Raw genomic sequence first — 14,986 nt, 5'->3', positions numbered from 1 at the left:
TTTGGTCCTTTATAACCAGGACCCATGGCTGTTACAGCATCTATGGCATGCTGATAATACACAGAGTTAACAGCATTAAATGGCACACATGCATCAAACATCCACTTCGCTAAAGCAAGATCACACCGTTCAACTGCTTCTTTCCTTTGCCAACAATTCTGAAGAGACTTTTGAGCACCAGGAGTTGTTCTCGGCATGAAATATGTCCCTAATGTTGCAGATTTCTTCTACTTTTCATAACTTATAGTTGATTGTTTTACAGTGCTGGTGCTTTGAATCTTTTTCTTTTTTGCAACCTTCGGTGGTAACATATGTTTTTTAGTATTGACATCCTCATCATCCTCCTCCTCATCATCATCACCATCATCATCTTCTAATTGCCTAATCATCATCTCTTCATGCTCTCTTTGTTGTGCATTAAATGGATTGAAATCTGCTTGCATTTCTCTAACTCTTTTTTTTGTTTCAACATTTCTTTTAAGGTTCAAAAGCATTTGATGTCGAACATCAGGATGACATTTGCGACATTGTTCAACTTCTCCTTTAGCTCCAATTAAATGTTGCTTAAATCGATTAATGCCACCACCCGCAAATACTTTAGCACAATATAAACATACTAATTTAGTTTTTTTACATCCAACACTAAGTTCAGGAGCTTCTCTACAATGACCCCATGCCAAATCTGTTCTTCCTCTACTACCACTTGACATGGAAATTGAAGGTTGAGATGATTGGACCGTTGAAGGATCACTACTTGGAGTACTACCATCATGTGAAGACATTTTAAGGACCTGACATAATTTATAAGATATCATTGGAAAATTCTTTCAACCAGATTACTAATTACTACCATAATTAAAGTTTCAATTCATTTCTATAACAAAATTCTGATTTCATGCTACTGCACACAATACTTCATCCTGTCTTTTCTTAGAACTCAACAAGTTCAATAACTTCAGTTCACAGACACTTTCAGTTCAACAATAACTAATAACTAATTCTCACAAATTCAGTTAAACGGCCAACCCACCCAAATTCTCACAACTGCAGTTCAACAATAACTAATCCATTATATCAACATCACAGAAAACTGAAATGGCCAACACCATCCATAAAATTGATATATCAACATCACAGAAGCAGAAGCAGAAGCAAACGAACAGGGACAACCAATATCATCTTAAGCAGAAGTAAACGAACAGGGACAGCCAAAAATTAACAACAATATTCACAGCTACTTGCAGAATATTCACAGCTACAAAAATTAAAGAATGAAATATTCACATTTCACAGCAATATTCACAACAATACTCAAACCAAACGAACATGTATTTGACCATTTGAAATCGCAGAAAAATAAAAGAACAGAGAAAACGAGATACATACCTGTGGGAAGAATCGATGGGTCAATCGATGGGAAGAATTGATGGGTCAATAGAGGGAAGAATCGATGCCACTGTTATACTCTCCTGCAAGTTCAACAGAGGGAAGAAGATGAAACAGAGGATAGCGAAAGGCGAAAGAAGAAAGAAACCAGTAAAAACTCATCTAACCTTATGCTTAGAATTGAAACGGCGATCAAGGATTCAAGAGTCTTCTGCTCATCTACTCTTCTTCGCGACTGAGAGTGAAATGGGTTTGACAATTTCTTGAAATTAATTAGGTCTTCTTCTCACTTCTGCTGCTCTGCAATGCATTCGTCCCTCTGCTCTTGTTGTTTTGGTCTTTTAATTGTAAAAGGCCAAAACGACATCGTTTCGGGCATGAGGATATAAAAAAAAATAAACCCGGGTCTCAGCCGGGTTTGGCTGGGCAGGCCGGGTCCCGGGTCGACCCTCCGGGTCGACCGGGTCTGACCGGGCCAATTCCCAGCCTGTTTTTTGCTTAGACCCGGCCCGGCCACAGACCCGGGTCAACCCGCCGGGCCGGGCCGGGTCTTAAAACACTGCTGATAACCATATGTATAACTAGAAAGGAAATAGTAATTAAACCTCTTTGCCAATGTTCCCAAAATCTCAAATAAACATAAATTAAGAGAAAAAATATATATTTGAAAGCTGTAACTTCAACTTATTATTTTCTCTGAAATAAATCAATATTAAAGGTTAATTGGATTCGAAGTACATATGAACATTTTATTATCATATAGACTAAAAATAAAATTAAGTGAACAATGAACATCTTATCGTAATGCTCTGTTTTCAGCTGCTCGTCAAGTTTTCTTTTGTAGGATTATTGATCCAACAGGATTTTGGGCTGGACTGATAAATAGTGATCGATGGACAATAAATAGTGATAAACTAGTAAATTGGCACGTGCTCCCTGCTGGGTCGGAAGTATTTTTAAAATGTGAAAAAGAAAATTTAAGAGCATGATAAACTTAGTTTAATGGATAAATTTTGAAATTTCACAACATAACTCTTTATCTAACTCAAGTTTCAAACTAAATCATATAAAAATTGATCTAAATTAAATTGATTGATTTCATAGATAAAAATACAATTTTGATGACTAGTAAAAACATTGCTTACCTTTTAACAAAACTTCAAGATAATAATTGTTTTTCACAAAAATTATTGAGACCATAGTTATCAGACTCGGCCCGGAGGTTGACCTGGCCAAGGGGCCAAGTCCCGGGTTTCGTGGGTCAACCCGGATCAACCCAGAAAAATTTTAAAAAAAAAACATTTAAAATTTTAATATTTCATATGAAAAAATTATGAAAAAATCTATGTAAATATAGGCTATAAATGTTGTAAATAATAAAATTTAAAAGAATATTTTAAAAATATTTTTATCCCACATTGAAAAGATACCATGTTATACTTTTAAGTTGAAGTATTTAAACAAAAAAAGTTTTTTATCCCACATTGAAAAAATATAACTTTTTTCTTGTGAACATAGAGTATATATACTAAAAGGTTTCAAATCTCACATTGAAAAAATAAAATATTTTTCTAATATTTATATAGTGAACTTTAAAAGGTGTCAATAACCTAAAAAAATATGAAAAAAGAAGGGTATAGAAGAAAAATCACATTTAAAAAAAAAACACTGGGTCTCGCCCAGGTCGTGGGTCACTAAAAAGAGGGGTATAAGTTCAAGGGCCAAATTAAAAATTTTTAAAATTTTCATTATTGTAATCCACAATAAATTATGAGAGGGTGAATAGTGTTTTGTGAACAATAAAAAAACACCACACGTTTTAGCTTTATGTATAATGGACACAATACATGTCTACCACTTAAATTCACAATTATTAAGCCTAGTTAGACAGGTTAATTTGGCTGACTCGGCCCCTGACCCTGGCCGGTTTTAAAAAATATCAAATCAAAGTTGACTCAATATAATTTAATTTCCTCAAACAAAACTCATTTTGTTAGTTTTTAATTTTCCATCAAAACATCGTTTTAACTTTTTAAAAAATAAAATGAAATGATATTATTATACTTGAACTCGATTAACTAATCTAATTCTTAACCAGGATCTTGGACCGGGTCATGAACCAAACTATGTGTAACTTTGACCAAAGCAATTGCACTCCATACGGGCCTCAATTTCCTTACGAATAGTTCAATAACCTGTACTGGACTTAATTAACCCTAATGTGAAGCACCTTATACAATAGGCTCCAAAGAAAGCATAATATTAATATTTCAAGCATCCAAATATGCCTTAGTCGTGACAATTAAATAGCAAAAGGGAAACTTTTTATGAATATATCAATTCAAATATGGATATGAATGAGTTGTCTAACTTGAAAACACGGCAAACTATGGCAGATGTTTGGTGGTTGGCCTTGGCTGAGGCAGTGACAAATGATTACTATTTAGCACGCACAACACATCAAATATTATCACCATAATTACTTCTACCAAGAGTGAATCTCATGAATTGGTTTTTTTTCTATAATTATATAAATCATATCTGAAATTTTATTTAAGATGTGTTTGGCACCGTGTTCCTAAAAATTTTAATTTTTTTTTATATTTTTAAATTGTTTTGATGTGCTGATGTCAAAAATAATTTTTAAAAAATAAAAAAACTTTATTTTAATGCATTTTTAAACGAAAAACACTTTAAACCATCATCGCTACCACAAAAACATGCATTTAATTTCTGCAGATGCCATTGAAGCACTTATGTTGCCGGGAAGGAGGGAGGGATGGTTCTGGATGACAAGCTCCAAGGCATGCTTCACTGTCACTATTCTTTTTATTGGGCTTGAAACAATAGGTTAAAGTAGGATAAAAACATATTTGGTATAAATATTTTGTAATAACAAGGAAATTTTTGCTTGGTGGAAAAAATAGAGAGGCACATTTATGGAGTGAAATCGGAAAATAACAGATAAATGCAAAAATGTTAAATAATATTATTCGACTGGTAAATTTTCTAATTAGTCCTTCTAAGAAGACCCATCTTAATAGTCAATGACGAACATGTTAGGTCATATCTCTTAATTACTTGTAGAATCATTAATTTGCATCGCAAGATTTCATCAGTTGTAAATCATTATCCCCTGTCAATTTTAATTAAGAGGCTGCTGTAGTTGAATAACTGACTGTCTTTTAAATGTATATTTGGTATGAAAAAATATTAAATTAATATTAAAAAATTATTTTAATATATTTTTAAAAATCACTCGTAACCACGAATGCACATTAATTCTTTCACCATGCTCGCGGCAACCTCGGGGACTGAAAGCTACAAGCCTGAATTAAGAATTTCTCTAGCAAAGCTAGCTGGGATTTTTTTCTAGCTAAAATCCGGTTTTAATAAACCTAACCAATCAACGTCAGCAAATGTATTTAAAAAAAACACAAAACAAGTTTGTTTTGTTAATAAATGATTGACCCAATAATTTACGGTCGAACCCAACAATCTAATAATTCAAAAAACATTTCCGAGTCGTTTATGACAACCATAATCATATGTACTAACTTCTAGACAACGAAATTAGATAAGGTGTACCTAATACGGTGCCGAAGTCTGTATAGCAGTGATCGTGAACTTGGATTTTAGCTTTGCCCGAATGTGCCTTTCCTCGCGAGACTGCTCCTCGAGACATTCCCTTGCCTCCTCAACTTGTTCCATTATTTCCTAATTCGAGGAAAAATATAATCCATGTCAATAGGCAGACTCTATTTCATGGCTGTATTTAAGGATGAATATCAGTATATTAATGTTTCTATTCTGTCAAGTATTTATTAAATTTAATAATATTTATATCTTATTCAATACTTATCATGTAAAATTATTATAAAACAATCCTAACCTTTCAGGTCGGGTTAATAATATATCCATTTCCTATTATATAATAACCAAATTGAGAAGGGTATTTTGTTTTTTAAGAAGTAAATAAAGAGTTTGACTTACGTGGATGGGAGATTATTTGTAAATCATATTTAAAATTTGATTTCCATCATCAATGGGTGCAAATGTTTTCTAAATCAGGAAGATCATGCTTATATTACCCAAAAATAATAATATTAATAAGATCATGCCTATGACTTTTCGTCCCAGATTTAAAGGGTGTTTGAGTGTTTGAGATTGTTTTTCAAAGTATTTTTCGATCGAAAATACATTACAATAATATTTTTTATATTTTTAAAAAATTATTTTTGATATCAGCATATCAAAATGATTTGAAAACATAAAAAATATTAATTTAAAATTAAAAAAATAATTATTTTAAAAATAATTTTTGAAATATAAAAATAAACAGATGTTACTTTGCATAACATTTTCCTGGGGATTGAGAGGTATAAACAATATATATATATCCAGCCACTTAACCCACTACACCAAATGCTTAATATTTTACTCAGATCCTTAATTACCTGCACCAGGTAGATTTTTGAACCTGTCAACCTTCACTAAATAGTATATACGAATGTTAAAGTAGCTAGGTTCTTCTACTACTATATATGCTATTCTTTATATATTAATTTTATTGAAATTAACTGCACAATCCTTTATGCTAATTAAAAAGCTCTAGTGATTGCATCTTGTATTTTATTTTCTTATGATTAGAAAAATTTTAGAGTGCTCCAGGAATAGCTACCAATACTCAAAATCTAGAGATGCGAGAGAAAAAAAATAATAATTTTTTTAATACAAATAAAAATATTCTTTATCAATAGAATTCAATCTTTAAAAATAAAACAAAATAAATTAGAGGCTACCCTATTTGATTTAAAAGAAGAAATTTAATGGTAAAATCAACTTTCTCATAATACTCATTTACACATCTCTTTTATTGAGAGATCTTTAAAGAAATAAGATAACAATAATAGAATTAATATAAAAACATAAACATTTTCTAAATATTTGAATTTAACTTAATTATTTACTATTTTTTTTTTCAAAGTGGGTATTAGTATAAGTTGTTATTCTTGAGAATTTTTTGTCAAGTACAACTTTGAATCTGAGGTTGTGATTCATTTAGTATTGTGGTAACAACTGTTTTTTAAAGTGTTTTTCGTTTGAAAATTCATCAAAATAATATTTTTTTTACTTTTTAAATTTTATTTTTGACATCAACACATTAAAACGATCTAAAAACACTAAAACAAATAAATAAAAATTTAATTTTTTTCAAAAACACTTGTAAAATATAAAAACAAACATGTTATTAATAAAATCACAATTAGACCATTTAAGTTAGATTTAGATTAAATTTTAAATTGAATTTCATAATATATACACCTTATCCAAAATCTATTTTATAAAGTAATCATCAAAAATATCCTAACTATTCAGGTCGGGTTAATAATCTACCCATTTCCTATTATATATACGCCCACTACACCAAATCCTTAATATTTAACTCAGATCCTTAATTACCTGCACCAGGTAGATTTTTGAACCTGTCGACCTTCACCATGTACGAATGTTAAAGTATAGCTAGTTGATCCATAACTTCAAATAGAATTTAATTTTTAAAAATAATACAAAATAAATCAGAGACTAACCCAGCAACCCATTTGATTTAAGAGAAAAAAATTTAATGTTAAAATCAGTTTTTTTAAAATACTCATTTAAACATCTTTTTTTATTGAAAGATCTTTAAAGAAATAAGATGACGGTGATGAGAATAATATAAAAATAAAAAATAAATTGAATTTTATTTTTTCCAAACATCTTCTAAATATTTGAATGCAACTTAATTATTTACTATTATTATTTTTTCAAAGTGGGTATAAGTATAAGTTATTATTCTTGAGAATTTTCCATAAAGTGCAATTTTGAACCTGAGCTTGTAATATAGAGCTCATTTGATATTGTGATAACAATTGTTTTTTATTTTAAAATTTATTGAAATAATTTTTTTTTTATTTTTAAAATTTTATTTTTGACGTTAACACATCAAAACGATCTAAAAACACAAAAAAAAATCCAAACTTTCTCAAAAATACTTTTAAAATACAAAAATAATCATGTTGTTAATAAAGGGACAATTAGACCATTTAAGTAATATTCTTTCTCTCTCTTTTTTCTCCTTTGTCATCATTTATGTAACCCACTTAAATATTTTCCTGGCTGTCTCTTTCAAAACAATAAAAATATAAAAAGGATCTCTAAGATACCATTAATCAAAACTCAAGAGTCAAGATTAGATTACAAGAACAAGCATGATGCCAAAGATGCCATTCGTTTGCAAATAATGAAAACGTACATTATTTGATTTATACATAGAGAACATATATATGCTCTCATTTTTACAACATATTAATATTGTCTCTAGTATATGCTCCAGAAAAGCATCGAAATAGTAGAGACTTGTGAGGTAGAACTCACACCTGACCAAAGTCATAATCAGAGACATAATTAAGCATGCTGGATACTGATATTTAATTATTGTATAATTGACATTTTCAAGTACCAACCAATCCCCATATGGGGAGAAATGCAGTCATCAATGCCTTCCACCCAGATGGTTTTTTAGCTACGATGTCTGATCTCATTTCCGTCATTTGTGGTTGCAGCTGTTTCTTGCACAGCACAAAATTCCTTCCCTCTTGGGAACCTATTGGCTCCCGTGGATTCAACGCTACATGAAAAAAAAAAAAAAAAAACGAAAATGATTTTACCCGACCTACCAATTAGTTTATTTAACATAACTACTAAAGTATATATTAAAATCTTTGAAAAAAAAAAGCTCTTGGAATTGAACAAGTTAAACCCAATGAGATCTGATAGATTAAATCGAGAAATTTAGACTTGAAATCTAACTTAAATCGAGTTTGTTTTTAGTTTATACATGAAACTCTGTTGATCCTATATTACAATACAAATCCCAGTATTTTTTTTCTTATCAATCCTAATCGTAGATTAGTTTTCACAACTATAATTAAATTATTACCTCTGTCTTATAGATGAGAAGCAATGATCAATATCAATATCAAATAAAGAGAATAAGGAAAGAATTCAAGGCAAAAAATAAAAATAAAAATAAAAAACAATTGTGAAATTTTCAAGAAAGGGGAAGTGAAAATACCATCTGAAGGTGGATTAGCACAGTAGAGAAGGAATTTATTGACATCAAAGCCAAGAACTGGGAGCCGGCCTCCACGGGCATACGTCTTCAAAGCAGTGTCAATGACCCCAGAAACAAGATCATCCCCATTAACCACAAACCTTATAGGCCCTGCACTCCCAAGAAAATTGACACTTACCAAGAACCTATTCTTTTTGTCATCACCTTTCTTATTCTTTATCTGCTTTTTTAACATCATTTTCTCGCTCACATTTCTCTTCATCTTTTCCATTTTTGTAGCCTTTCTTTGATGAAAAAGCAAGATATATAGCTCAAAGTAAAAAGAAAAAAGAAGCTGAGGGTTTCAATTAAAAAACAAAAAAAAAAGAAGATAAAACAACTAATTAATCTTGTGAGGTTTTCTTTAGGGATCAAGGCCAAGGCAACGATAGCACCAGGCTTGCTTGCCAGAGCCAAAGTGGAAGATAAGCCCGTGAAGAGAACGAGCAAAACCTCTCTGAGAAGAAAGAGTAGAGAGAAAGTGCATCAAAAAGGTTATAGATCTTGTTTCAACCATCCAAAAAGGAATGAAAAATGAAGAAGACAGGGAGATATGCGTACTGAGGTTTTCGTTTAGAAGAAGAATATAAGCATAAGAAGTGTAGGGTTTATTTATATAGAGACGAGAGTTGTTTTATTTGCTCTTGCTGGTTTACGTGAATCTGTTTTTGTGGCCTTTAGCAGACTATATACATTTGGTTTCGGTGAGTGTTCTAAAATAAATAAATAAATAAAGAAACAAAAACATGAAATAAATCTTTCATGTTTTAGATAGTAATCAAACATTGCATTTCCTATGAAAGAAGTCGACCGATTTGTGCTCTTGTTTAGTTACCAGCACTACTATTTTTTGTGTTCTTAATTATTTCTCTTTCGTTCTTCTGACAATTTAGTTAATTCTTCCCTTGATAACTATTACAACACAAGTGGACATTTGGGATTTTCCTTTTAGTACAGATTGAGTTCATTTTTATATGTTTTCCTTGAGTCGTGCTAACTACAAGATGACAACAAGTTGTTCTAATTAATTGGGAATTATTAACAGTAACTAACTAGGAGAGAGGAGGGCAAATGTAAGCTATCCTAGGCCATTCATGCCATGTCCAGCAAGCTTTATTTAATTTGTGTGGCCATGGTGCCGCTTTGCAAGATTAATTAGTAACCTTGGCATCGATCCATCGGGAATATTACTTCTCACGCAAGACGTTGCATTTTTTTAATGTCATTATTATGAGATTGTAATTAAAAATGCAAAAAAGCATAGTTAATAGTAAGTGAAAGCTGAAAACTTGTATATTGAATAATTGTTTTAGTATTTTTCAGCAAGTAACTACACACTTTCTTATAAATTCTAGCTTGATTAATGGTTAACGAAGTGAATTTCAACTAGAAACCTTAGCTTGTACTGAGTTTTATTTTGAATTGAATTCTTTTTAAAAAACCTAAAAAGATAGGTATTTTTTGGAGACAATTGCCACCCTCCATCCACCAAGAGCATTCTTGTTGTTGCGAACTTAGTGAAAGAACCATCATACTCAGGAGATAAGTTCTCCCCTTCACTCCAACCATCGGAGGTGCCCATTTCTTGCACACTCTGAAAATAGATGAATCTTTATGAGAAGAGGCCTCCCCCAACAAATTCTTTTACATTACTCAAAATATTTTGAAATCGAAATTAGTCAGCAAAATGTCTAAGGAATATAAGGAGCTTTCTTGCATTCCTACTTCTCCCATGCCACACCAGAACGTACAAGGAAACCTCCTTGGATGGTGCGGTATCCACGTCCTTTGTTGTTCCTTCAATTTTTCTTGCAGAGCTTTACAGCAACACATATACCAGTAGAACTTTTGTAAGGAAAATGATGGAAAATCCTCAGTAAAACAATAGCATCAAAAGAAACACTAGAATGCAGGCAAAGCCACAAGCAAACCATAAAAAGGATTTTTCGATGCAAAACTGCATCAGGCTTTCATAAAGAACACGCCTAACTTTTCATGTATACAAACCCGTCGTTTGAGAAACCGGTTTCGCTGATCGGCTTCACTTAGTTTTTTTGAAAGTTTCTCTCTGAGAATCGAGCAGCAGTGCCTTCAACTGTCAAACATTATAGAACATCAGTCACGTTTCTTTTCAAAAGGATAGACGAACAGATATGGAAACCAAATAGTACAATGACGACCTCAGGGGGCACGTTCAGTTCACAGCATAAGAGAATTCAGCAATGGGGCTGATTTCCAACACATCCTGATGAAAACTCACTTCTAATTACAATGAAGCAGAGCTGTAAATTGGAGAAAATATTGGTCAAACACGAGACAGAGAAAACAAAATAATACTGTCACTTCTCAGGTCAAATATGCTATTATATTTTTGCCCAGCACATAAAAAAAAAAAGGGACATCAAATAGAAGCTACAGCTTCAACCAAAAAAAAAAAAAAAATTGAAGCTACTATGGCCTATCGGTCTCTTTACTAGTACATTGATGATTTAAAATATTTTTTATTTAGAAATATATTAAAATAATTTTTTTTATTTTTTAAAAATTATTTTTAAGATTAGCATATCAAAATATTCTAAACATATAAAAAATATTTATTTTAAATAAAAAAATTTAAAATTTTTAAGAACACAGTGTACCAAACACTCTACAGGAACATGATTAAAGGTAGCGTTCAGATTTTTTTTCCTATAAAAAAACATATATTTAATTAAATAAATAAAATGAAATGAAAAAAATATTATACAATAGTGTATATATTAAAAATATTATTTGAAAATAAATATTTTTTTAAATAAATTTTATTTATATAAAAGATATAAAAAGATATAGATAAAATATAAAATTTCTTCAAAAATTAAATTTACACAAAATAATTTTTTTAAAAAAATATTTATCCAAAAAAGATTAAATAAGCAAAAAAATAAATAATAGATGAGTGGTATTAATTAAAATATAAATTTAAAAATTATTTAAAAAAAACATCTTAAAAAATAGATATCAATTAAAAAAAAGAAGCAAAATAATAATAATAATAATAATAATAATAATAATAATAATAATAGCTGTGTGTTGTGGCTTAATTTGTCAAACCTATTATCCGAGTCATAGATTCAATTAGGTTAAATAATTTTTTTCTTTTAAATTTAAATTTAACCTATATATATATATATATAAACAAAAGAAAAAAAAAAAGCTTAGCCCCTGTGACCCATCGCGCCTTGACCATTGTAAAGGAAAAGCCCAAACGCATGGGCAGGCCTTCAAGATCGTGCGCCCTTGAACAACAACTTTTTTTTATGGTTAGAATCTAGCAGCTTTTTAAAATAATATAAATAATTTTTTTATCAAAAATAATTTTTTGAAATTTAAAAGAATCTAAATTATATATTTTACATTATTTGTAAGGATTGAGATCCAAGTGTATTTTTTATAAAATCTATGGCATGTCATCTATGTTTTAAGCTTTTTTCATTTCGATCTCTCTTCTTCTAATCTCACCCTTGCCTAAAAAATTAAAAGTAAATGGCCTTTAATTAGGATCAAATCACCTAAAATAAAACTTTAAACATCAAAATGAATTATTAAAAAATGGATGAGGATGTCAGTAAGTATGCACATGTTATTCTCTTATAAATCTGTCGCCTTTTCATTTAATTGTTGTATTCCTATGTACGTATTATGCAGTTAAAAGTCATTAAAGAACGGGTATCAGTCCTACCTTGGAAGTTCTTCTGTGGTTCACTATATTGATCATTAATTGAGTTCTAGTGGTATAGAAAGGGAAGGTCTCTGTTTGCTGTTACAGCAAAGAGAAAACTGTGTCTGAGATTATCAAATGTACCAAGAAGCCATGGAAATGTGAGCTCACCTCATCACCACTCAATGGTCGATGAAGAGGCTCTTCTGGTGAATATGCATTTTCTTCATCCACAGAATAACCTTCTGGCTGTGTTGACGAAGATTCCTCCAAACTAACAGGCACAGTGTAGGTTCTCCACAATACATTGCTCATCCAATTTTTCTGAGCAGAACCTCGATGATAATGTGCCAACCTTGGGTTGCCTGGCTTAATATTGCAGCCAGCCACATTATAAGTAAGCTTATGGATTCTTTCCGCTTCTAAGATTGGTGAATTCCATGAAAACCATGGCACTTGCTTGCCAGTAAAACGCTTAAGATTTGCAGGCTAACATTCATTTCTACGTTCTGTGGACAAGCACCTATCCTATCTGATGAAATTCCTCAAAAAATCTGTCGAACTCATCAAGATAAACACCAATTTCAAGTTATGAGCTTCCATGCTCTGGCACATTCATCTGATTCGTTCCTCACACTTGAATCCTCACGGCACTCTTCAAAGTCATTCTCACCTCATGCATTAAAAACAACTCATGTACACAGAGAAGCGAGAGAGAATTCAAGACTACAGTTATCCATCTTCCAAAACAGAAAAGGAACCAAAAAGAAAAAAACCTTTATCCAAAATCCAAGACAGGCTAAGTATTGCTAAACTACAGAAATACTAGAATGATCCTAACAACACTATTTACACATAGCTGCAACTTGCAAATTCATACAAAACACACAGAATGGAAATATCAAGCAGAACATAACAACAGAATCATAATATTTAGCATAAAGATTCTAACTTTAAACAGAAAAAAATATGTTTTTCTTGCATACACAAATAAATACATTACAGTGTGCTAATTAGAAAAAGAACCATCAAGAGACAAAAACAACATGCTACTTGTAACTTGCGAGGCACCTACCAACCAAAGCAATTTGGAGGATAGAAAACAGTACAATTTGAAGAGGAAGAAAGTAAAGGAAGGGTTTTTTTATTATTATTATTATTTAGGGTGGCAGAGAGAGAAATAGTTAATCATTACCATGACACGTGCCATGAAACCATTAGCCCACGTGTCAGCAAGGAAGAGGTTATAATTTCTTAATCATAAATCACTAGATGAGTGGGGCAAGCAAGTGATGCCCTTGTAGATTTTTTTTATGGGCTTTGGTCCAGTTCTCTTGAAACCAAATCCAACCTCAAAAGGTGAAGAAAATGTTTCCATGTTCTTGACAAATGCCTTGTAGAATACACTAGGCTGCCCTGCCCCGCGGATCTTTTTTTTTTATATATAAAAATAATGTTCAAGTGTGTTTAAAAAATAAAAGAAATTAAATTTAATAAGGTGATTTAATTTTAAATATATGACGGGAGAATATTGATCAATAACAAATGATGTTTTTTTATATATATATAAAAAAAAAAAGATGAAACAATGGGAAAAAATTCATGGATGTATTAAATTAGAAGAAAAAAGAGAGAGGACAAAAAGTCTTAGTGAACTCGAAGTAATGTGAAAAACATGTAATATAGGTAATAAGAGGCAAGTCAATCTATGATAACCCGTAAAACTCATGACTCATACTAGTTTATTTATGCACTATCATTGCTGCTTGGATTAAAAAAAATAAACATAAAAAAATAATATCTAAATTATAAAAAACTTTTTAGTATTATTGTTAAACTCGATATAATAGTTTAAACTTACAAAATCCTGAGCCAACTTTTTATTTAGTCTTGATTTTAAAGTAAATTGTGTAGAAATCTTCTTGACATGATCTTATTAACCGGATAAATCTAAAGAAAAAACTTAAAGGAAAAAAATAAACATACTAGGTGCATTTTAGTTAACTCGCCAAATCCTTGATCATAGTTATGGATCTGAATAGGTTGAAATAAATTTTTTTAATTTATTATATAATAAAAAAATCAAAAATTGATTTATAATAAATTTAATATTAAATGATTAAAAAAACTAAAAAAGTCCAAAAAATTCCTAAAGGTCAATAAAAAAGAAGTCAAGGCATGCCCGCGCAACTAGCGCCTTTGATATTCTACTTCGATGATGCCTTCTCATCTTTATTTATGCGTGTTGATGGAGGAAAAAAAGCAATTTACCATTGAAATATTAGTCTCTTAATTAAAAAGCAATTTTTTCTACTGGTGATAAATTTATAATTTTTTACATTTAACTGTAGCGTTACTGTAGGATGATAAAGTTGTGATTTTTGGTTTTTTTTTTTAAATTTTTTTTGATTTGTTTATCTTCCCTTTTTTTTTCCCTTATACTTTAAATATTTATCACATTATACTCAATCTATTTATAATTTTTTTTTCTTATCCTTCATTCTCTTGTAATTTATTTTTTGATTATTTTTTTAAATTTTTTCCTTTGTGAATGGGCAAACAATATATCATTTATTTTGTCCACTTTTTTATAAATGAACTAGACACACATACCTACCAAACCCAGTAGTACCTAGCCTTTTATATATATATATATATATATATATATATTTTGCATTAGAAATGTTTTTTACCTAACCTGTAATAGAGAGAGTCAAATAAAAACATTAATATTTTTTATAATT

The 14,986-nt window shown here is 30.5% G+C and overlaps 1 protein-coding gene and 1 pseudogene across 1 annotated transcript; both read right to left on the bottom strand.

The window, feature by feature from the left end:
* Window positions 1-7,638: 7,638 nt before the first annotated feature.
* On the bottom strand, window positions 7,639-9,215 carry LOC7487377 (uncharacterized). The gene is made up of 2 exons (XM_002305830.4): window positions 8,504-9,215; window positions 7,639-8,056 (listed from the first exon to the last, which is right to left on the bottom strand). The coding sequence occupies exons 1-2, from the start codon at window positions 8,772-8,774 to the stop codon at window positions 7,881-7,883; spliced, it is 447 nt and encodes a 148-aa protein (XP_002305866.2). The 5' UTR covers window positions 8,775-9,215; the 3' UTR covers window positions 7,639-7,880.
* Window positions 8,907-12,909, bottom strand: LOC18097587 (protein PTST, chloroplastic-like; annotated as a pseudogene).
* Between the last annotated feature and the right edge of the window lie 2,077 nt (window positions 12,910-14,986).

The sequence above is a fragment of the Populus trichocarpa genome, chromosome 4 (assembly GCF_000002775.5).
Source record: "Populus trichocarpa isolate Nisqually-1 chromosome 4, P.trichocarpa_v4.1, whole genome shotgun sequence".
NCBI lineage: Eukaryota > Viridiplantae > Streptophyta > Magnoliopsida > Malpighiales > Salicaceae > Populus > Populus trichocarpa.
The sequence above is the reverse complement of the archived record's forward strand: the minus strand, read 5'-3'. Positions and strand labels throughout refer to the sequence as shown.